The 23053-nt window shown below is 43.7% G+C and overlaps 1 protein-coding gene and 1 non-coding gene across 2 annotated transcripts; both read right to left on the reverse strand.

The window, feature by feature from the left end:
• Window positions 1-2862: 2862 nt before the first annotated feature.
• Window positions 2863-16130, reverse strand: ACTR10 (actin related protein 10). Its single transcript, XM_061343735.1, has 13 exons — window positions 15977-16130; window positions 13304-13376; window positions 12710-12792; window positions 12047-12155; window positions 10082-10189; window positions 8052-8119; window positions 7696-7775; window positions 7246-7281; window positions 6699-6778; window positions 6535-6608; window positions 5997-6078; window positions 4609-4810; window positions 2863-3449 (listed from the first exon to the last, which is right to left on the reverse strand). The coding sequence occupies exons 1-13, from the start codon at window positions 16051-16053 to the stop codon at window positions 3268-3270; spliced, it is 1254 nt and encodes a 417-aa protein (XP_061199719.1). The 5' UTR covers window positions 16054-16130; the 3' UTR covers window positions 2863-3267.
• Window positions 16131-22909: 6779 nt separating this feature from the next.
• TRNAK-CUU (transfer RNA lysine (anticodon CUU)) lies at window positions 22910-22982 on the reverse strand. Its single transcript has one exon. It is a non-coding gene; the product is annotated as a tRNA-Lys (tRNA).
• Between the last annotated feature and the right edge of the window lie 71 nt (window positions 22983-23053).

Raw genomic sequence — 23053 nt, forward strand, 5'->3', positions numbered from 1 at the left:
CTTGGGTATAGTCTCCAGTACGTACTTTTCTAAATCCACCCATAAATCCACCCGTACACCTTTCACCATATATGGTTATGCTATTAAGACTACCATTGCAACACTGGTTACAGAGCAGCCATGATACAAAACTGCAAAGTTACAAAATTTTCTAATATACAAAATCCCACTATTGATTTATAAATTTCTCGAATATAATCATTTCTACTATTTTATACAATTGTTTTATCATAAAAACTTCGCCCTTTTCCAACACCATGATGACAACTCCAGGAGGACACCTCCATGAGGACACTCTCCACAGATGTCCCTGCTGAGGGACACCCTCTGTGAGACATTGCCATGAAGGCAACTTCATCAGAACACCTCCAAGGGTACCTTCAAGGAGACGACTCCAGAAGTACACCTCCTTGAGGACACTTACCTCCAACGACTACTACGGACTCTTGGGGGACACTGTTCCAATACCAGCAATGAACCCTGAAGAACTCCCACCACCGATGACTAGTGACAGATCCCCAGGACACTGCTGGATTCATGATGGTGACTATCTCTCTCCTTCTCCGCCAAATCCTTGCTTCATTTTCTACCTTTTTTCCAAACTGTCCTTTTGCTATTCCTTTTATTACAGTAACTTCCCTTTTTTATGATAACTGTCTTTTTTTAATAAACTTACCAATTGATTACGGTACTTGACCTCGTTTGTGTCTTAATTTCACTCTTGCGATCAGGAACTGAAACAGGGTCCAGCACTGGGGTTTTCTCCAATCAGACCCTGACATAGCTGCAAGGAGATGGGAACAGGCAGGAGGCGTAACAAGGTAGCTCGGAGGCAGCAAGGCCTGTGCCCAGGACCGGTGCCAGCAGCTGCATGCCCTGCCCCAGGCGCTCACAGCCAGGGTTTCGATTCAAGGTGAGCACCCATTCCCAGGGGCCAGCGTTTCTGCCCCGGCCCTTGTGAAGCCCAGCCTCCCCCGTGTGTACGCACTCACTGCTGGCCCAGGCATACAGGGATGCTGGAAAGACACTCCTCATCAAGGACTGTAGCACCAGGACAAGGGGTAAGGTGTTCAAACTAAAACAGTGGAAGTTCAGGTTAGATATAAGGAAGAAGTTCTTTACTGTGGGGGTGGTGAGGTGCTAGAACACGTTGTCCAAAGTAGTGGTAAATGTTCCATCCATGGCAGTGTTCAAGGCCAGACTGGACAGAGCCTTGGGCAACATGGTTTAGGGTGAGGCGTTCCTGCCCATGGCAGAGGGGTTTGAACTAGATTATCTTAAGGTCCTTTCCAACTGTAACTATTCTGTGAATATGATTCTGTGGAGCTGACCATCCAGCACAGCCCCCAGAACCCTTTCCATAGCCCACACCTTCACAGAAGCAGTGTTTGTTTGGGTGTTACATGGGAGATTTATTGGCATCTTAGCACACGAGAAACCTCCCAGAGGGAATGGACTGCCTCAAAGCATGCCCGTGGACAGAGATGCACTGCACAGGGTTTTTCCTTTCCATGATCTCTTAGAAGACTAACCTCAATTCAGGACTGTAAAATAAATGTGAACAACTCACTGCTATGCCTATTTTGATTGCTCCCTGCTAGCAGCCCTGCAGCTCACCTGAAGCAAGAAGAAGGCAATTAAAAAATGCACCAGCCAGCACCTAGGAGAGAAATCGATCATGTCAATACTATTAGACCACTGCTAGCAACTAGCTGCCTCACCTGAGACTAACTCTAAGACTTCAAGCAGTGTTTTGTTTCGTTGGGGTTTTTTTGCTTGTTTGTTTAAATCTGAAATTTAGCTCAAAAGGGAGTATCTCCTACCATGTGCTAACACCACGTGTTAAGGTAAAGCATATCTCAAAGGCAAAATTGTGCAAAAGTGCACTTCAGTGATGTAGCACACTGCCCCCTGTTAAGGTTCACCACAAGAATTCTTATTTAAATACGTGTTTAACTTCCAAGAAACATGCTTCAGGAACCACAGCGGGTAGTTAGCAGACAGCACAGCAAAAGCAGTCACAAAAAGCACGTTTGTGCCAATAAAAGACAACACCCCTCCCAATAATTTTATACATATATATTTCCCCAAATCTGAAATGAACTATTATTCCTCAGAGTAGGATTTAAACCTCAGTAACCAGCAGATACCAGAAGAGTCACCATTTAGTCAACGAGTCATGTGCAGCACGTTGGCAGCAAGTTTAGAAGTATTTTGGGCCATGGGAAATCTGTCTCTGGAGACATGACACTGCTGACATGCACTGATGCTGCCTGGAGTGCTCACCAGGAGCCACAGCTCTGCGTGCAGAGTTAATTCACAGCAGTATTACAGAAGGATAATAAGAATCACAACAAACCAAACCAGCAGCACTAGCAAAAGAGTGTGTTGTGTGTTATGTGTTTGCTTTCCTATAGAAGTGCTCCTAATTCAATATTGTAAAGTTAACAGCATTTCTAAAAGCCTATTAACTAGCAAAGAATTCCTAAATATAGTGTTAATATCCACATGTACGTTTTTGCTTTTTTTCTTAGGTATTTGATTTCATTGCATTTTCATGTGCTACTTGTTGCTGCAGGACAATGGAGTTAATAATTCTGATGGAGGGAAGGAGGGCAAAGAAATTACTTCCAAAATTGACATTTCAGTAAGAGTCAAAATTTGGCTGCATCTCTGTTTATAATTCTTACATGGTTAATATCTTTCTTGGAGGAAAGATACTGTGAGTTTTCAGCTCAGTACTGCATCAGAATTGTAGGCAGAAGAGTTCTCTGTTAAAATTCTCAAAACAGGACTGTGCTCACGGGTAATACTCGTCCACCACCTTCACTTAAAAGACCCAAACCATTTCCTCACACGTGATTCAAGGGTGGAATATTTTAATACAGAATTTGCCAGAAAAACTTCCAGATGTTTCCACAGTAGGCTGTCCTTCTTTCTGCTAAGCATATTTACAATAAAACTATCTTAAAACAAATACTCTCAGCAACGTAATTTATTATACAGATAAATAACAAACAACTCAGTAGGCTGTAACTCATGACACTAGAGAATTTCTCCAGAACAGGACTAAACAGCATAGTAGTTGCCAGAGTTGTTTTTAAAATGGATAGGGTTTTACATAGTGTTAGTACCTACCAATATACTGTCTGAAAACATCCACATTGTTCCTATTTAATAGTGTTACACACAGATTACTTAATACAAAAAAACCCAAAACATGTACTTGAAATAGAGGAGGAGAATCCTTGTGTAGCATGTAGGTTCTTATTTCTCAGTAGAAAAAGCCCTCTTCATCAATGGTGGGGGTGCTTTTCCAACATCAAACATCATTTCCAGTGGAGGATTATTAAGACAGCACCAGTCAGGTATGCGGCCTGTCTGGCTGTAATATTCTTTGGACACAGACCGACTCCCAAGTATGTCCTGAAGTGCTCCAAAAATGGCTCCTACAATATTGGGGGGCAAGGGTGAAATGTTGCATTAATTTGATTTACTTAATTTCTTTTTCTACTTCCCATAAAGAATCTCAACTGGTTTTTTTTCAGCTCTGTCCCCGTAATTAAAGGAATTAAAGGATATAGCCGCATTCCTTTTCAGTAGCCCAGCTGGTCTCAAATTGCTTCCATTTATGTCCTCTGAAAATACCTGAAACCAAGAACCATCTAGTCTATGCTGACAGCAAAAGTAGCTTCTTACAATAAAGTTTCCTAGAAGTTTTTGTTTTAAGCACTTCAAACAAACTACCTTGTGTTTAAGGAAAGTTCTTCTCCCCCAGAAAGGGTGCCACACAATACCAGTAAAAAGTTACACAAGCTGCGAGACGATTGAGGCTGCAACAGCTGACTAGCACTGCCATAGAGGAAAACATATCAGAGAGCTTGGTGCATATAAATCACTCTTATTTGCTAATCCTAAAAGTAAGACTCAAAAAGTTTTAAACCAAGTAAATGTTTATAAATATTTACATTTCAAACTATATGGATATAAAATCTACCATTTACATTTCAAATTATACAGATATAAAATCTACCTTTAAAGTCAGCTCTTCCTACAGACCAGATGGGCTCAGCTTATTAACCAAAAGCTTAGAAAAGCATGAATTCTTATCAACTTGAGAATCTTCCTGAAAAGTGGACAGCAACAGAAAGCCTTTCTTTTCCCCTAACTTGCCAGTACATCATCCAAAAAATCCATCGCAAGTTGTTGTATTTATTACTTGTGGACAGCATGGGGAGTTAGCAGCCTCTGGCCTCTATAGCTCACAGCTTGTTGGTCAGTAATTAAATTTGCTTTTTCAATAAGCAGACCTTCCACACACCGCAGGTCTCTGCTTTGTCCAATTACTTTACTGGTGCCACCATATGACGGCAGCCCTGCACTGCACTTGAATCAATACCACCTCTTCCACACATCCCTTTCAAATTGCTCATCACTGCTGTCACCTGGTTAAGGCTTCCAGAAGAGCATAACGATTCCACAGAGCTCCACTGCAACTTTATTTCAGTAGATCACCTACCTTTTACTGCTATTTATTCATTACAAATCCCACTTAGAACGTTTGGTCTTCACTTTGTACCTTTCCTTAACAGTTGTTTTTATCCTTACCTCCCAGCCAGGCCACACAGTTGGGTTTGGCAGGTGGAGTGTGAATTCTGAAGGTTTTAGTGGCAAGTGCTTCTTTGTATTTTGGTTTCTCTACCAGGTATCTGATTTCAGCCATGAGCCTGTGAAGGAATCCTGGCAACATAGCAGTGCCACCAATAACTACCAAGTTCTCTGCCAGCTGCTTCCTGGTGTCTATCGGACACTAATGCAAACAGGAATAAAACAAAAAAAGGTCTGTTAGAAATTCAGTCAGTGTTTCTGCACACGTCAACTGCTGTTTTTGCATATTTAGCTGCAACATAACCCATATTATTTTTAATCCACACTTCCCAAGAAAACCAGGCTTAAGGAACTTCCCAGCTGAGGCTTTTATGGGCATGCTGTGAGTTTCTCTAAAGCTCTTCAGCTGAGACAAGCCAAGATGACAGAGGACAGAGGCACTGGTGACAGTAATTCCCACGAGTTCTGGGAGAAAATATGCCAAAAATATTTCTTCTTGTCCAGAAGAAATAACTCGATGCTATTTAACATTTGTGAATTACACATTTGTCCTTCCTCAGGACAAAGAGTGATGCAAGGTAAATGCCCAGAAGTACAGAGATGAGGGCTCCAGGCACAGTTCTCGTTAAACAATTTGTTTTCATAAGGAATTCTAATTGAAATGTTTGTCATGTCATCCAAGCTCTCCAATAGATTATGTCACAGCAAACTAATTTAAATGGAATCAATAACTACAGGAAGTCAACTTTGATTAAACATGCAACCACCACCACATAATGAAAATTTCCATTTACAATGGCTTTCTAATGCATTTTTTTTACTAAATATGGTAAGAAATGAGGTGTTTGTATATGCCAGGAAAATTCTCCTCAATAGATCTAATGTACTGCCTGTAATAGAGATAGCCAAATTATTTTTATTTCATCTTAGACAAACCAGCAGTCTGCAGGACTCAAAGTCTAACTCTGAGCAAAACACCTTGAAAAAAGGAGAAATAGAATACCTGTGTCATTTCAGTTTAAGCAGAATAATTCCTATGACACCAAGTATTAGCTAGTCTTTCATCACTACACACAGAGAGCTCCATCCCCAAATAAACACAAGCTAGTGTATTACTTTTGCTGAGGGGTGAGTACTATATTTCTTAGAGAAGTCCTAGACACAATGCAGTATACCGAAGAGAAGGGAAGCAATCGAGAGTGTGTGACATATGCTGACTTAGTACCCCACAGAAATTCATCATGTGGCAGAACCCTAGGAGTCATGCTGTGCTCAACTTTTTCAACCAATCACAACCTGCAGTCACAAGGGTGTTACTCTAGAAAGAATCATTTGTATGTTCTCCAAGGCTGGAGGCATTCAAGAAATTGTTTACAATAAAAAGATACCTGAACAAGCGAATCCAAGATCAAAGTGGCCACAGATGTCTCTTCATTGTCCTGTTCAAACAATATTTCGACAACGGAATCTCTATGAAAAGGACGTAAAGTGTTAATGAGAAGCAATACTACACTGTGAGCTAACACAAACTAGAAATCCTAGAATCACGGAATAACTACAGACTTCCTCCTGACAATGCATCATCACTACTTTTATCATACAGATGACGCAGGAAGCAGTTCCAACAGGGAGGAGACAACGCCTCAGTCGTTTTACTGAACCCATCTAATCATTATACATTAATATTCCATTTCCGCTTCCACTACTCCCTCAGTCTGTCTGTTCTTATCTTTTAGTGTGAGCTCTCTGAAGAAGCTGACATCTCTTAATATAGGTTTGCACTGTGACCAGCATAAAGCCTTAATTTAAGAGACATTAAAAGCATATGCAACTGTTTCATTAAAATTAATTTTATGAAGATTCATGTGCTTTTAGAGCTTTTAGGAGTGTTTATTCTCATAAACACTCTGCTATGGTATTTCTCACCTGATAGGGCCAACTACATGCAGAATCTTTTCTCCGTCTAAAGGATAGTCCACATCCGGAGGTGGTGAAGGACGCTATAAACAAAAATGTAGGAACATTATTTTAGAAGCCAAAAAGGCTACATCCACTTCAAAGGACTAGGATAAGCTTCATTCTCCACCCACCTCAGCAGTGCCATCAATGTTGAATTTAGCTGCTTGGATTTTCAGTCCACGTTGGAGATCGCTCACAAAACAAGTGCGAACTAAATAAAAGAAAGGGCAGAAGAGAGACTTTGCTGGGTCCCTTCATGATCAACAGGCAATAATTCTGCTTAATTTAGAGAAGAATACACACTTTAGGCCCTTGCTAATCCAGGACATTATCAAATAAATGCAAAGAAAAATGGTCTCTACACTTTGGCAGAATTCATGTGCTATGTAGACTATGAGTTTAAATTAACCTGACTTGCTGATCACAGGATATACAGTAGTGTAAGACTCTTTCTGTGCTACTCTATCAAATGTGTCTATGAGTTACATCTTAACAATGCACAGGCTGAACTTGAAAGAGGAATTCAAAATGGGTTTAGTTTTGCTTTCAGAGAGGAAGAACACTTCAAGTAAGTGAGGAATATGGCAGAGATGAAATAACTCCTACACGTAGAGTACTGCACACTTGTCATTCTCATACTCTACTGCACAACTTAATATATGACACAGAAAATTTTACCTTTTATATCCTCTACTATGTCTTCTGGAACTGAGCCTGAAATAAAAAAAATAACTTAGAACCAAAGCTTTTTAAGTAGAAAGAGAATTAAAGAATTAAACTAAGTCTAAACTAAAGTCTAAACTAAAATACTAAATGTAAGAATTACAACTAGTACTTTAAAGTTTCACTTTGACAGCAGCTGTTAAAGACTTCTAAGGAAGAAAGAACATTAAGAACAGAAATAAAAAGTTTGTCTTCTCTCAAAACAGACTGAAGAATTATAATACTACTGAACTTTTATCAGTCTTCATTCAAACCTGCTGCTATGAGTGGCCTATCATAAAAAGAATATACTTGTTAAACATTGAGAAAGAAAACCATGTAAGTAGATCACATAGGATGCGGTGAATACTAAATGCATTTTATTCGCAAGTTCACATCACACAGACTACATCAAACAGACCTTACCCATCACAGATGGAAGGCTTTGTCCTTTGGCTAATCCTGTATCAACTGTGCACTGCTCCAACAACTGATACTCCAGCTCCCTAAAACATTGCACATAAGTTAAAGACATCTACTAACTCAAGCTGATTCTCTGGATCATGCTGAAAGGACAGTATTTTTTCCTTCAGTTACATTCTTCTAAATACACAGCTTTTACTACATTAACAAAAGCCAAACAGTGGTTACTTTAAAAATCAAATGCTGTCACAGCAAATTATGATTTAAGTCATGTTTAATAGGAATCTTTGCTCATTAGTCAAAGATGAACTTTCACAAATAAATCATTAGTAACCTGGAATGTGTAAGTGTGAACTTACTTGTGTATAGCCTTTCCTCCCAGAGGAAGAGAACCCCAGCAGCTCAGAATCGGAATTCCCTCATATATCTACAGGAAGATCAGGAAATTCTCCAGATTTGTTTTGCGTTTTCGGTGTGCTGGAACTAAATGCTTTTTCCCCTCAACAATCACTTGCAATAGCTATTGGAAATACTCTACAAGTGCTTTTCTCCAAAACTAATTTCTAGTATCTAATGGCTGAAGTGACTAACTCCCTTCCCAAGTTAGAATCACAGAATAGTTAGGGTTGGAAAGGACCTTAAGATCATCAAGTTCCAATCCCCCTGCCACGGTCAGGGACACCTCGCTCTAAACCATATTCCCCAAGGCCTCATCCAACCTGGCCTTGAACACTGCCAGGGATGGAGCATTCACAACCTCCCTGGGCAACCCATTCCAGTGCCTCACCACCCTAACAGGAAAGAATTTCCTCCTTATATCCAATCTAAACCTCCCCTGTTTAAGTTTTAACCCATCACCCCTTGTCCTACCACTACAGTCCCTAATGAAGAGTCCCTCCCCAGCATCCCTATATGCCCGCTTCAGATACTGGAATGCTGCTATGAGGTCTCCACGCAGCCTTCTCTTCTCCAGGCTGAACAGCCCCAACTTTCTCAGCCTATTTTCATATGGGAGGTGCTCCAGTCCCCTGATCATTCTCGTGGCCTTCCTCTGGACTTGTTCCAACAGATCCATGTCCTTTTTATGTTGAGGATACCAGAACTGCACACAATACTCCAAGTGAGGTCTCACGAGAGCAGAATAAAGGGGCAGGATCACCTCCTTCGACCTGCTGGTCACACTCCTTTTGATGCAGCCCAGGATACGGTTGGCTTTCTGGGCTGCAAGCGCACACTGCTGGCTCATGTTCATTTTCTCATCGACCAGCACCCCCAAGTCCTTCTCCGCAGGGCTGCTCTGAATCTCTTCTCTGCCCAGCCTGTAGCTGTGCCTGGGATTGCTCCAACCCAGGTGTAGGACCTTGCACTTGTCATGGTTAAACTTCATGAGGTTGGCATCAGCCCACCTCACAAGGGTGTCAAAGTCCCTCTGGATGGCATTCCTTCCCTCCAGCGTATCAACCGAACCACACAGCTTGGTGTCATCGGCAAACTTTCTGAGGGCGCACTCAATCCCACTGTCCATGTCAGTGACGAAGATGTTGAACAAGACCGGTCCCAACACGGATCCCTGAGGGACACCACTCGTTACTGGTCTCCAGCCAGACATTGAGCCATTGACCACAACTCTTTGTGTGCGGCCATCCAGCCAGTTCTTTATCCACCAAGTGGTCCATTCATCAAATTGATGTCTCTCCAATTTAGAGACAAGAATGTCGTGTGGGACAATGTCAAACGCTTTACACAAGTCCAGGTAGATGACATCAACTGCTTTACCGCTGTCCATCAGTTCTGTAGCCCCATCACAGAAGGCCACCAAATTGGTCAGGCAGGATTTCCCCTTAGTGAAGCCATGCTGGCTGTCACCAAGCACCTTGTTGTTTTTCATGTGCCTTAGCATGCCTTCCAGGAGAATCTGATCTAAGATTTTGCCAGGAACAGAGGTGAGACTGACTGGTCTGTAATTCCCCGGGTCATCCATTTTCCCCTTCTTGAAAATGGGGGTTATATTTCCCTTTTTCCAGTCGTCGGGAAATCATGACTGCCATGATTTTTAAAATATGACGGTCAGCAGCATAGCAACTTCATTTCCCAGCTCCTTCAGGACCCGCGGATGGATTTCATCAGGACCCATGGGCTTGTGCACGTTCAGATTTTTAAGATGGTCTCAAACCAATTCCTCTCCTACAGTGGGCCCAAGTTTCAAGGGAACACAGATTTCACCTGTCAGATGTGAAGAGACTCCCCAAGTCATGGCATACTATAGTCAAAAGCCACACTGGTTGATCTGTTCCTATTACCTTTTTGGACACTTTAAGTCTATAAAACTATCATATTGTCATGACAGCCTTGTTGCTGAAAATTTTGTTTCTGTATTATTAAAGGATACAGGCAGCACCAAACTTTCTGTGTACCCACAATCTAGAACCATGGCAGAATTGATCCCAAGTGTCAGGAGAGACATTAGATGACTTGGAGCAAACAAAACTGAAGGTACCTACATGGAAACCAAAAAAGAATTAATGGAAGGGTGGGGGTAGAAAAAAAAGACAACACTCAAAAGTACTGATGCTTTCTCTAAATGTCATATTAAAAGCAAAACACAAACAACTGCACCTTGAGGCCCGTTTCTAATTCAGCATTTAAGAGAGTGTAGTAATGAATAAAATACTACGGGATTCTAAATTCTATATTCACCTTCTTTGTGGTAAATACCAGTTACTTCAGTAATAATGAATCTTGGAACGGACTTCTAAGAAAAGCGGGTGTCAACTACAGAACTTATCTGAACTCATAGATCATGTTTCCTATTGTCATTGAAAATAAATTTAAGAAACAAAAGCACAGCTACTTGAAATGTCGTATAATGACAGGAAAATGTGAACAAAGGTGCCACAAAACCTTACGACAACGTACTGTTGCACACAAACTCACAGAAGAGGCTATTTACAACACTCTAGAAACAGCAATGTGGAAACTCAAGTCAAAATTACACAAGAATTACTTCCTTCTCCCACAGTTCCATAAATCACATACCCTAGATAGCGATGGTTCCCGTAAGGGAACATCTTGAAGTGTGAATTGTAGAAGCAGTTTCAATAAATCCTGCATTTAAGGGCAACGTTACTGATACTTAGCCCAGAGACACAAGTTATAATATTGACCATGTATTGATATGCCACTCTTATTCTTTGCACTAAATGGAAATACTAGCCAAAGAGAACTAACTTCACATCAGTATTAGCTGGCTTCTTAGCAAGTTACAAAGTTTATCCATCAAAATATGACTTTCCAAGTAGAATCACAGAACAGTTTAGGTTGGAAGGGACCTCCAAAGGTCATCTAGTCCAATCCCCCTGCAATGAGCAGGGACATCTTCAACTAGATCAGGTTGCTCAGAACCACATCCAGTCTGGCCTTGAATGTCTCCAGGTATGGAACACCTACCACCCCTCTGGGCAACCTGCTCCAGTATTTTACTACTCTCACTGTCATTTTTTACAACCACTTTTGCATGGGAGTGCTTTATCTGAGACATGGGTTTTTTTCTGTAACGGAACTAGATTTAAAAAAAGCAAAACCACCAAAACGAAACCACCCAATCTTCCAGCAATTTCATCAGACGATTTTATTGGTAGTAGTAGAAAAGGATTATGCAGAAGTTCAAGACTAGCTGGTAAACTGTGTTGTGGAAGCACAGTGAAGAAGTACTCCAGACAAATCAGTTTCATCATTTTTATAGAAGAATCTTAACATTTGTTGAGTCTGAATTGAAGAGCAATATCGAATCACCTTCCCAAACATTTCCCATTAGAACTAAGCAAGAATTAGGTCCAGATTTTTCTTCCAAAAGGACTGATTTAAGCAGAGAAGATAATAAATTTCAGGTAAACTCTTATCTAAATGAGCAGAGCTAGAGGTTAGATGATGTAATAGATGAAAATACTGACTCTGGTAGAAGGCATGAGATTTGCTGACAGAGCACTAATGAGTGTTTAAATAGAGATTCTGGCTTCAGGCAGTGCTCAATTGGGATTATTGGATCTGTCTGGAACAGTGAGATGTCAGCTGTATTTTTGTACAAAGAGAAACCTTTTGGATTGTTGTTACTAGCTCCTGTTTTGTGTCCTCATAAAAGTCAGAATGAGACAAAAATGCCTTTTGTCCAATTTCCAAGCCCTACTCCCCCAAACATCTATCAGCTTTTTTTTTTTTTGTTCCATCTTCTTTATGCTTCTCTCATTCTTTCTGCGGTATTTTCATTTCCTTGTCCACACCCGGTACTGACTGCAAGTAGAATTTCTACTGGCAAGTGCTACGCTGAACCCATGGAGTAGTTAGGTAAAACACGTACCTCAAAATGCTTGAACAGGACTCTTGTGAGTGTGTCTCTGAAGTGTGAAGGGCACAAGACAGATTCTATGATCACAACACGACGGTCTCTGGGATTCACCAGCAGATGTCTAAAAAAAGCAAGGCAAGTAAAACAAAAACGGTAAGTTTAAGCTTATATTATGAGACCTACTTTATTTTCATATTGCATTATCCTCAAAAAACGTAGACACTCACATGTAAATAGCATTTTCAACAGCAGACCCCAAAGTCTTTTTCCCAAATTTAAAAACTACACCTTCCTAAAAGAAAGTTAGTGAACTGAGTTACAGAAAAGTTAGAGTTATCTGCCAGCAGGCTGTAGTTCTGAATATTCGTTATACATTTCTAAATCAATGTAACAAAACAACATGGGCATGGACACCTTACCCTAGACCATGTCGCCCAAGGTTCTGTCCAACCTGGCCTTGAACACTGCCAGGGATGAAGCATTTACCACTTCTTTGGGCAACCTGTTCCAGTGCCTCACCACCCCCACAGTAAAGAACTTCTTCCTTGTATCTAACCTGATATCTTATTCAACAAGACAGCAGTCTTCACTAAATATCACATCTCTAACACCTCTCAATGTACTCAGAAAAGATTCGCAGGAGGTTTGAGTAACTAACATCCAAGCATCACTTACCTGAAATACAGCATATGGATAAATTCCTTCAGATATGAATAGAGCTCTTCTGTATTAATATTATACTGAACAACTCTGATAGGCTGTAAAAATATCCACAGTCATCTTAAACATGAGGCAGTGATTATATAAACATATACATGAGATATAAATATTTATATGATAAATTACATCTGAACATATATAATCTGACACATATAAACAAGTACTCAATCTTGCCTGATTTGCACTATGACCATAACAATGTGTCTTATAAATTCACCCTATTACTAAAGTCCAAAGTTTATTCATGCTAATTTTCTGTCCTAATGTTGTAGTAAGTTACCAGTTTTCCAAAGCTGCCATCCTCTAATGAAATGAAAAAAGGCAAACAAAACATAGCCAGGCAAAGAAATTTTTCAATAAAAGCCCCAAACATGCATGGCTGATGAGTACCAATGATGATACACTTATATGGTATCTAGTTAGAATAGCAGCACTTATAAGATAATGAAAAATAGCTTCTGAAGGACAGAAAACACATCTGCAAATTCCTTCTATACCGGAACATACCAAATGTGATAAAGGTAAAACAGTTCAGACAAAATAGCTTACCTTTGTGACATCAGGTTTCTTTATTTCAGTAGGAATAATGCATCTTGGCCCTGTTTCTCCTGCAAAACCACACCTAAAAGAAAATGTAGAAAACCTTACCATCTGAAGTCACCATTTAACACTGTGGGCCTAGGAACCATCACAGAGTAATTAATTAGGCATACTTCTGTGACTGCAAAGAGGTGTTTTGCACACAGCTTTTCTATCTAGCCATTTTGTGTAAGAAAGATTTTGTACCTTCTTGCTGACTGCCCCTCAGCTGCACTAAACAAAACAATTTTTCTTCACTTCCGTAAGGACTGTAGTGCTCAATTCTGATGTGCTTCCTACTTTTCACTGAATACAGCTGGTAATAATCCACATGCAACCTTCCTTATTGCCTGTTAAATTTCCAAAGAAATACCTTCCTGTATCCTCCACACAGGCCCAGTTTTCACAGGCGAGATGAAGTTATCCTGTCCTCTTTAAATCCCTATTTTTCTAAGATGCTTATTTAGAAGAAACAAAAGACAAAGACACGATGATCACGATCATGCGGGTCCTGTGGCCTATTTCACTGCTGACCAGCAACTGATACTTTTTCCCTATTTCCAGCTTTGAAATGCATTCCCTTCACAAGCGTCCTGGGTGATTTAAGGCATTACTGCCTCAGGATGACTGGTTACTACTCCAGGCCTCCTGACAAAACATGAGGGCTCTGCATCCAGCATTGATGCAACATCATCAAAATAGCAGCAATCCCAAAACAAATTTTTCAGAAACCCATCTGGTTTTCATAAAGTGACTTCACCTTAAAAGACACAGAACCAGGGACTGAAGAAGGTAAATTAAAAAGAACAGAAATTCAATGTCTGATTTGAAGAAATGCAGCACTTAACATTTGTTTCGTCACTGCCACATCCATTAAGCACAAATCTCAGAAGACGACTACTAACAGAAAACTATCAGGCCTCTGGAGTTGGAGTACTTTAAATGCTAAAGGTTATTTATTTTGGTATTTGGCTGCTGTCTGTAAAAAATCTTAAACCAGATATAATTTAGAATTCAACTTTTTTCCTTTGGAATCCCAAATGAAGCCTGCATATGTGTATACACAGTTGTCCTCACCTGTCATCCTGACAGCTTTTGAACTTTTGGTTAATTTCAGCCTTATTTGGAAAAGGACGTATGTCTCTCATATAATTAAGTTGCTATCTCTCCTACAAGAATGAAGGCTGGAAACAGACCCTAAACCCACACTATTCAGGGGAAATTCCATAAAACCATTTATTAAACAAATAATGCCTATGAGATAAAACCTCACAAGTGCCCCAAAACTGGAAGAAAGCCCATGACAGGCAACACAACATAAATCCACAAAAAGCCAATCATCAAATTGTTTCCATCCGTGAGAGCTTTGGTAAATCCTCTCCATAACCACATCACAATAATTTTCACATAGAAAGCCTGCCTGCTGGACTGCACTTGGAAAAAAAGGCAAAAAAAACAATACAAAAACAAGTTGGGAAAAGAAACCCTGTTCCTTCAACTCCTGCCTCTTTCAACAAGCAGAGGCATCCTCAGGGCTCCAAGCAGGTAAATGCACCCACACAGACACAGCCAGAGGCATGAGCCTAGCCTAGTAAAAGTGGCGTACATAGAATAATAGAATGGTTTGTGTCAGAAAGGCCATTAAAGCTCATGCAGTTCCTACCCCCGCCACAAGCGGGAACACCTTTCACTAGACCAGGTTGTTCCAAGTCCCATCCAACCTGGCCTTTAACACTGCCAGAGATGGGGCAGCCCCAGCTTTCCTGGGCACCCTGTGCCATTGTCTCACCACCTTCACAGGGAAGAACTTTCTGGTATCCCAGTCTCCCCTCTGTCAGTTTAAAGTCATTCCTCCTTGTCCTATCCCTACATTCCTTTGTTAAAAGCCCCCTCCAACTTTCCTTTAGCACCTCTGGACACTGAAAGCGTGCTCTAAGGCCTCCCTAGAGCTTTCTTTTCTCTAAGCTGAACAACCAAACATGCCGTCTCCAGAGCAGAGGTGCTCCAGCCCTCTGAGCACCTCTGTGCCCTCATTTAGACTCGCTGCAACAGCTCCACGTCCTTCTTGTGTTGGTGACCCCAGAGCATGACACAGTATTGCCTGTGGGGTCTCACAAGAGCAGAATAGAAGGGGAGAATCACTTCTGTTGCAAGACAGTGGTTTTTTTTTTTGTGTGCAGGCCACTTCCCCAAACAGGCCACTGAAACCCAGGCAGCATTTCCAGAGTATACCCTGGACGTGGGGCCGTATTGCTTAGGGATTGCGTAAACAGCCCCTTTTCCACGAGGGGTGCACGGACTAGGACAGGAGTGTGGAGGAAGATGGGGGTTTCTAACGCAACGGGATATTCTGACGTGCTGCGGGCAGAGGCACGGGTACATTTCTGGCTCATGAGATAAATGGCTAAATACTGAACACTTCTGTTTCCACCTGCAGTTACACCCGTTCTGTTTTATCTGAAACACGAGACTAGAAAATAAAGCTGATTTTGTCGGCTTTGTACCACCACAGTAGGAGGGGGAGGAGAAAAACCGCCACACACGATTATTCATCCCGACGGCACGCCCGCCCCGTAGCCGCGACACTGGCAAAGCCTGTCGCGACAGAAAAGGGGCAGGCGGAGCGGCTGCCGCACTACTTACTTGGTGAAGGCCTCGCCCAGGTCTATCACCACGGCGGTCTTCTCGCCGCCGCTGCCCAGGCCCTCGTACAGCGGCATCGCGCCCTCCTTACTCCTCCAACAGCGACGCGGCAGGGCCTTTCTCCAGCGCGGCGCGGCGGGGCGGGCCCTTCCTCCTCCCCGGCGCGACGGGCTGCCCCTGGCGCCTGTCCGCACGCTCGCCGCCGCGCCTGTGCTTGCTCTGCCGCGCTCCGAGGGCACCGAGAGTGTCCCGGCGGCGGGCGTGGTGCGGCCCTCCCTCACCTCCGCCCCTTTGGCGGGCAGGGGTCACCCGAGGAATGAGGCCCCTGGAGCAGCCGGCGGGGAGAGGAGCGGGGGCCGAGAGCGGCTCTTGGTTTGGGGGGACCCAGTTTCTGCGGCTCCTCCTGGCCGAGCGCGATGGCGGCGGCGCCTCGGTGCCGGGAACTGATCGAGCGTAAAGGCACGCTGAAGCGATCGCGTGCTGGAATCACAGAACCACAGAATGGTTTGGGTTGGAAGGGACCTTAAAGCTCATCCAGCTCCAACCCCTGCCACGGGCAGGGACAGCTTCCACTAGAGCGGGCTGCTCCAAGCCTTTTCTAACCGGGCCTTGAACACTGCCAGGGATGGGGCAGCCACAGCTTCTTTGGGCAGCCTGTGCCAGTGCCTCAGCACCCTCACAGGGAGAATGTTGTCCCAGTATCTCAAACTCCCCTCCGTCAGTTTAAAGTCATTCCCACTTGTCCCATCTGTTAATGCCCTTGTCAAAAGTCTCTCTCCAGCCGCCTTTTAGCCTCTTCATGCACTTGGAAGGGTGCTCTAAGGTCTCCCTGGAGCTTTCTATTTCTCCAGGCTGAAAAACCCCTCCTCTCATCCTGTCTCTATAAGCCAAAGCTTCATAATATGAGCCTAAGAGCTTAATAGTAAGACCTTCATCAATAAAGGGTGTTCTAAATAATACTGCTTGCCATCTGTGTTGCCCTGCAACTTTATCAGGGAGTTTATAGCAGGTAATGGCTAGTGTAATGAACTTTCGGGATTGCTTGAGAATGAGATTCCTAATGTAGCATTTATTCTGCTCCCAATAACCAGCCCCTTTCCCCTACCAGTATTCCCTATATCATTTTCCCCCAATAACCACACCTGTAAAATCAGCTGCCCTTCAGGCAATTCTTATGCGTGTCCAGAAATGCAGCTGTGGGCCATGTCTCCAAAAGAGCTGGCACAGGGTATTTATCTCAACTGCATGGGATCCATTTCTTCTTCAGGGAGGCAAAATAAGTATCGAAAAACTACTAACTGGTGATTGGGGTCTAGACATTCACTCATTGCCAGAGAGCAAGCCAAAGAGCCTAACGTCATACACGTAGGAAGACAAGGGCACTATGAAGCGAAAGGTGGATTTCAAGGTAGGCTGTTGTGATGCTGATGTGGTCTGTTGCCACTGAACCCAAACTGCCTGAGCTGTGAGCCACTGTAACTGTTTGTAGGTGCTATGCTTCTCACATACTCCGTGGCTGCACTGTTTGTCCCACATCCACACTTCCCATTTAAGATCTGTGAAGGTGGAGGTGTGTGGGAGAGTCAGATGATGAGTGGGAGTGATGTGAGACACCAAAAGTTGTCCCTGCCGCCATTGAGCAAACCTCTGTGCTAGCCCATTGTTGGAGGAGCAGCTCTCCATAGTGACTTTCTTCTCTGCTCCTGTCACAGCCTTGTTGGTTCCCTCCTTCTGGTCTCCCTGAAGTCACCTGGGTCACAAAGTGGGTTCAAGAGTGTACAGCTGAGAAGAGAAGGTCCAGTCTGTGTGTGGAGCAAGAGTGCGGACTGGAGGAGCTGAAGCAAATGGGGCATCCTGGATGGGCTCTGTATATCAGGAAGACATGCAAGGAATCCAAGCAGGAGATTGCAAGAAAGGTGTGAAAGGGAAGGAACTCTGCAGTGACAAACTCGGAGGAGATTCCTTGCAAAGCTCTTACATCCCTCATAAAGCTGTTATATCTCCTCTTCAGATTCTACCATGTGACCCAATACGAACCCATGCAATCTTCATGTGACCCACCACCATTTTCCAACCCCATCAGCCATCTCTGTCCTTGGAGAGGAAAACTAAGGAGCGAGAAGGCTGTAGTGGAGATGTAAGATGCAGAAACGGTGACGGGACCAGCACACAACCAGTGGGTTCTGGGGGAGGAGAAATCATTGCCAAGGCAGCAGCAGAGGATGCTGACACATGAGAAAATAAATGAACAAATGCCTGTAGCAATTAAACATTCTGAGTTCAAATTGGCCTTATGATTTTGTGTAGTTTCATGTTTTAAATTTTGTTGGGTTTTTTTGTTGGGCTTGTTTTTTTCTTTCTGGTTAGTATTTTATGCCATTTAAAATATGTAAATGCAGCCGAACTTTAAAGCATATGGATACAATGGTGCCTGACAATATGTTTAAAATGCCATTCTCAAAATGGAGCCTTAAGTCTGCCACGTTTGAGCAATACCCCAATGTACCAAGGACACATGCTCAGCTGGAATTACACCTGTCTGAGCCAGGAACTGCATTTGAGAATCCTTTCTCTATTTGGGTTTTCTGTAGGGAAATGATCACAAAATTTTCCAAGTTCTCCTGGAGACATTCCAATTGGACACAAGTGGATTTTTTTTCACAAATTGGCTACTGGAATAATATTCCCAGGAAGTGGTGGATTCTCCAGTAGTGGGGCACTATAATAAAAAAAATAATAAAGAATCAACTAGGTTGGAAAAGACCTTTGAGATCCTCAAGTCCAACCATTACTCCAGGACTGCCAAGACCTCCACTAAACCATGTCACTGAGTGCTTCATCTACACCTCCCCTCGCGCAGCTTGAGGCTGTTACCTCTTGTCCTACCACTTCTTCCTTGGGAGAAGAGACCTACCCCCACATCAACTACAACCTCCTTTCGGGTAATTGTAGAGAGCAGTAAGGTTCCCCTTGAGCCTTTTCTTCTCCAGACTAAACGACCCCAGTTCCCTCAGCCATTCCTCATAAGACTTACTATCCAGACCCTTCACCAGATTCACTGCCCTGCTCTGGACCCACTCCAGCACCTCAATGTCTTTCTTGTAGTGAGGGGCCCAGAACTGAGCACAGGATTTGAGGTGTGGCCTCACCAGTGCCAAGTACAGGGGGATGATCACTGCCCTGGTCCTGCTGGCTACGCTATTGCTGATACAGGCCAGGATGGTGCTGGCCTTCTTGGCTGCCTGGGCATAAGCTGGCTCATGTTCACTGGCCGTCCATCAGCATCCCCAGGTCCCTTTCTACCAAGCAGCTTTCCAGCCACTCTTCCCCAAGCCAGTAGCATTGTGAAGAATGGGGTTGATTGATGAATAGGGTTGTAAATGAATAACCTCAGGGATGTTAGGCTTTGTTAGCCACTATAGAGAAAAGGAAATTACTAAGATAAGCTTTGCCAGAACGGCCTGATGGTTACTGGTATGTCTGATACGACAACAGTCCTAACACAGAGTAAAGAAGAAATAACCACCAGGGGTCCGAAAGCCCACTACCACATTTTTATGTGCATACAGGAGGCATTCTCTAAAAGTGTGATGTGATGTAATGTATGTAATCTAATTAATATGTATGTTTAAGGACAATATAATCACAGCCTGGTTGATGCTTGGATGAGACACTCTTGGAGGAGTGATCCTCCATGTCTCCTGGCGCCGCAATAAAGAATACCTGCTTGTCAACTTAAAACTGTGTTGGCGAGTTCCTGGAGACTTCTCTGAATCAATTGCATGGGGTTGTTGTGGCCCAAATGTAGGACCTAGCACTTTGCCTTGTTGAGCCTCATAGCATTGGCCACAGCCTGTCCAGATCCCTCTGCAGAGCCTTTTTTTTCTTCAGCAGATCAACACTCCCAGCCAACTTGGTGTCATACTCAAGTTTGCTGAGGGTGCACTTGATCCACTCATCCAGATCATCAGTGAAGATACTAAACAACACTGGCCCTAACTGAGCCCTGGGGGCCACCACTAGTGACCAGTCGCCAATGAGATGTGATACCATTTACCACCACTCTTTGGGCTCTGCCATCCAGCCAGTTTCCAACCCAGCAAAGAATCCACCTATGCAGGCCATAAGCAGCCAATTTCTCCAGGGGAGTGCTGTGGAAGACAGTGTCAAATGCTTCACTCAAGTCCAAATAGTAGACAATGGCCATAGCCACTGAACATGCCATAATGAAGATAATTATTCACAGACTAAAGAGACGGTAGGATAATTAAGCCAGCAGAGTCGTGTGGCCTGGGAGCCCTGCTCTTTGCTGCCTTGAAGCACTGGCAGTTCTGGGCGACTGCTGGCATCCTGCTCCTCATGATTGTTGGGCTCTGCTGGTGCCTCAGGAAAATAATTTCCTAGCCTTTTATGGCCCTGAGATTATTATCATTAAATTATTTAATAGCTCAAACTGGAAGGACCCATGTGTACTATCAAGTCCAACTCTTTTCTTGGTTGACTACTTAAAACTAAATCATAGGATTAAGACCATCATCCAGATGCTCTGAACTCTTGACAGGCTTGGTGCTGTGAGCACTTCCTAGGGGATCCTGCTCCAGTGATCAAACACCCTTTGAGTGAAGAACCTTTTCCTAATGTCCAGTTACTTCCCTGACACAGGTTCATTTCATTTCTTCATGCTCTGTTGCTGGTCACCTCCCTCTCTATTGACCCTATTATGGACCTGTGGACCATCATGAGGGTACCCCTCACCCTTCTTTTCTCCAAGCTGAACATTTGTGACCTCAGCCACTTTGCCTATGTCTCGCCATTGAGACCCTTCACCACCTTGGTCCCCCATCCTCTGGACACACACTGGTAGTTTTATGTCCTTCTTATACTGATGCGTAAAATAGTGTAGAGAACAGAAAAAGTGTAGAGAACAGAATAAGGGGTTATACGTAACTTTCGTTGACCTCACCAAAGCTTTTGACACTGTGAGCAGGAAAGGCTTGTGGCTGATCTTAGAACGATTAGGTTGTCCCCCCAAGTTCCTGAAAATGATTATTCTGTTACATGAGGATCAGCAAGGCCAAGTCAGGTATGGTGATGCACTCTCTGAGCCTTTCCCAATAACCAATGGTGTGAAACAAGGTTGCGTTCTCGCACCGACCTTATTCACAATCTTCTTCAGCATGATGCTCCAAAGGGCTACAGCAGACCTCGACGAACAAGACGGCATTTATATTCGATATCGTACCGATGGTAGCCTATTCAATCTAAGGCGACTGAAGGCCCACACTAAGACCCTAAACCATCTTGTCCGTGAACTGCTCTTTGCTGATGATGCCGCCCTTGTTGCCCACACAGAAGCAGCTCTGCAGCGTTTAACATCTTGCTTTGCGGAGGCGGCTGAGGTTTTTGGGCTGGAAGTCAGCTTGAAGAAGACAGTAGTCCTCTACCAACCTGCACCGCAAGAAGATTATCGCCATCCCCATATTACCATCGGCGAGTCAGAGCTTAAGACAGTTCAGCAGTTCAGCTATCTGGGAAGCATCATTTCCTCGGATGCCACGATCGACAAAGAGATAGACAACAGAATAGCAAAGGCATATAGAGCCTTTGGAAAACTCCATAAAAGAGTCTGGTGTAATAAACACCTGAAGAAAAGTACAAAGATCAGTGTCTACAGAGCCATTGTATTGTCTACTCTTTTATATGGGTCTGAATCATGGGTCATCTACCGTCATCACCTGCGACTCCTGGAACGCTTTCATCAGCGCTGCCTCCGTACAATTCTAAACATCCATTGGACTGACTATGTGTCTAATGTCACTGTCCTCGAACAGGCAGGGGTCACCAGCATCGAGGCCATATTGCTGAAACTGCAGCTGCGCTGGGCAGGGCACGTCTCTAGAATGAAGGATCACCGCCTCCCCAAGATCGTGTTTTACGGTGAGCATGCCACTGGTAGCCGCAAGAGAGGTGCCCCAAAGAAGAGATACAAGGACTCCCTGAAACAATACCTTAGCCTTGGCCATATTGACTACCATCAGTGGTCCACCTTGGCCTCCAATCGGAAGACTTGGAGGCACACCATACATAATGCCGCTGACTCCTTTGAGAGCTCACGAAGAACTAGTCTCAAGGAGAAAAGACAACGCAGGAAGAATCGTGTCCCACCTGTTCCACCCAAGGAGACCTTCTGCTGTGCTTTTTGTAGCCGGATTTGCCTATCCCACATTGGCCTTCTTAGTCACCAGCGCGCTTGTAGTAAGCGTGGGTAAATGCCCTTCCCAAATCTTTGTTCACGAAGTCAAGCCATGATGATGATGATACTGATGCGCCCAAACTGTACACAAGAAACTGAAGGTGGGGCTGCACCAGTGCAGTGCCAGTGGGACAATCAACTCCCTTGCCCAGCTAGCCTTTCTGTACTTCATGCACCCCAGGGCACAACTGGCCCTTTGCAGTGCTCGTGCACACAGCTGACTCCAATTTGCCATCAATCCAAACCCAGACATCTCTTTCTGCAGGGCTGCTCATTCCCCAGTGTGTGCATATAATCAGGATTACCCCATCCCAGGTGAAGAATCCCGTGCTTGCTCTTGTTGAATCGAATTCAGTTTGTGATTGCCCAGCTCTCTTGCCTATCCAGATCTCTCTAAGTAAGGCCTCTCCACCCTTGAGGAGTCCACAGCTCATCCTAGTTTATTAACACACATTTGGTTCCTGCATCCATTTATAAAAATCGTTTCGTGTTGGTTTTTTTTTTTTTTTTCCAGCTATACAGTCTTTATCACAGTTATCCAGGCTGTAGCTGCAACAGGAGCCCCTCCGTCCCCTGAGGAGTGGTGGGGAATTTTTCGCATAGCGTAGAGGCTGTGGGGCTGAGGCGAAATTTTAGTACCCAAAACCATAAAACGAGAGCCGGCTACAAAAATCTAACTACGCCCAACGTGGGGCTCGAACCCACGACCCTGGGATTAAGAGTCCCATGCTCTACCGACTGAGCTAGCCGGGCGTTCTGCGTATACGTTGTCCACGTGCCCTCCAGGATGTGTCGCAGTGATGTCAACACCCCACCGAGCTACC

Source organism: Neopsephotus bourkii, unplaced genomic scaffold (genome assembly GCF_033783945.1).
Source record: "Neopsephotus bourkii isolate Nb327-2 ecotype Australia unplaced genomic scaffold, CSIRO-AGI_Nbou_v1 NB_1825, whole genome shotgun sequence".
Lineage (NCBI taxonomy): Eukaryota > Metazoa > Chordata > Aves > Psittaciformes > Psittacidae > Neopsephotus > Neopsephotus bourkii.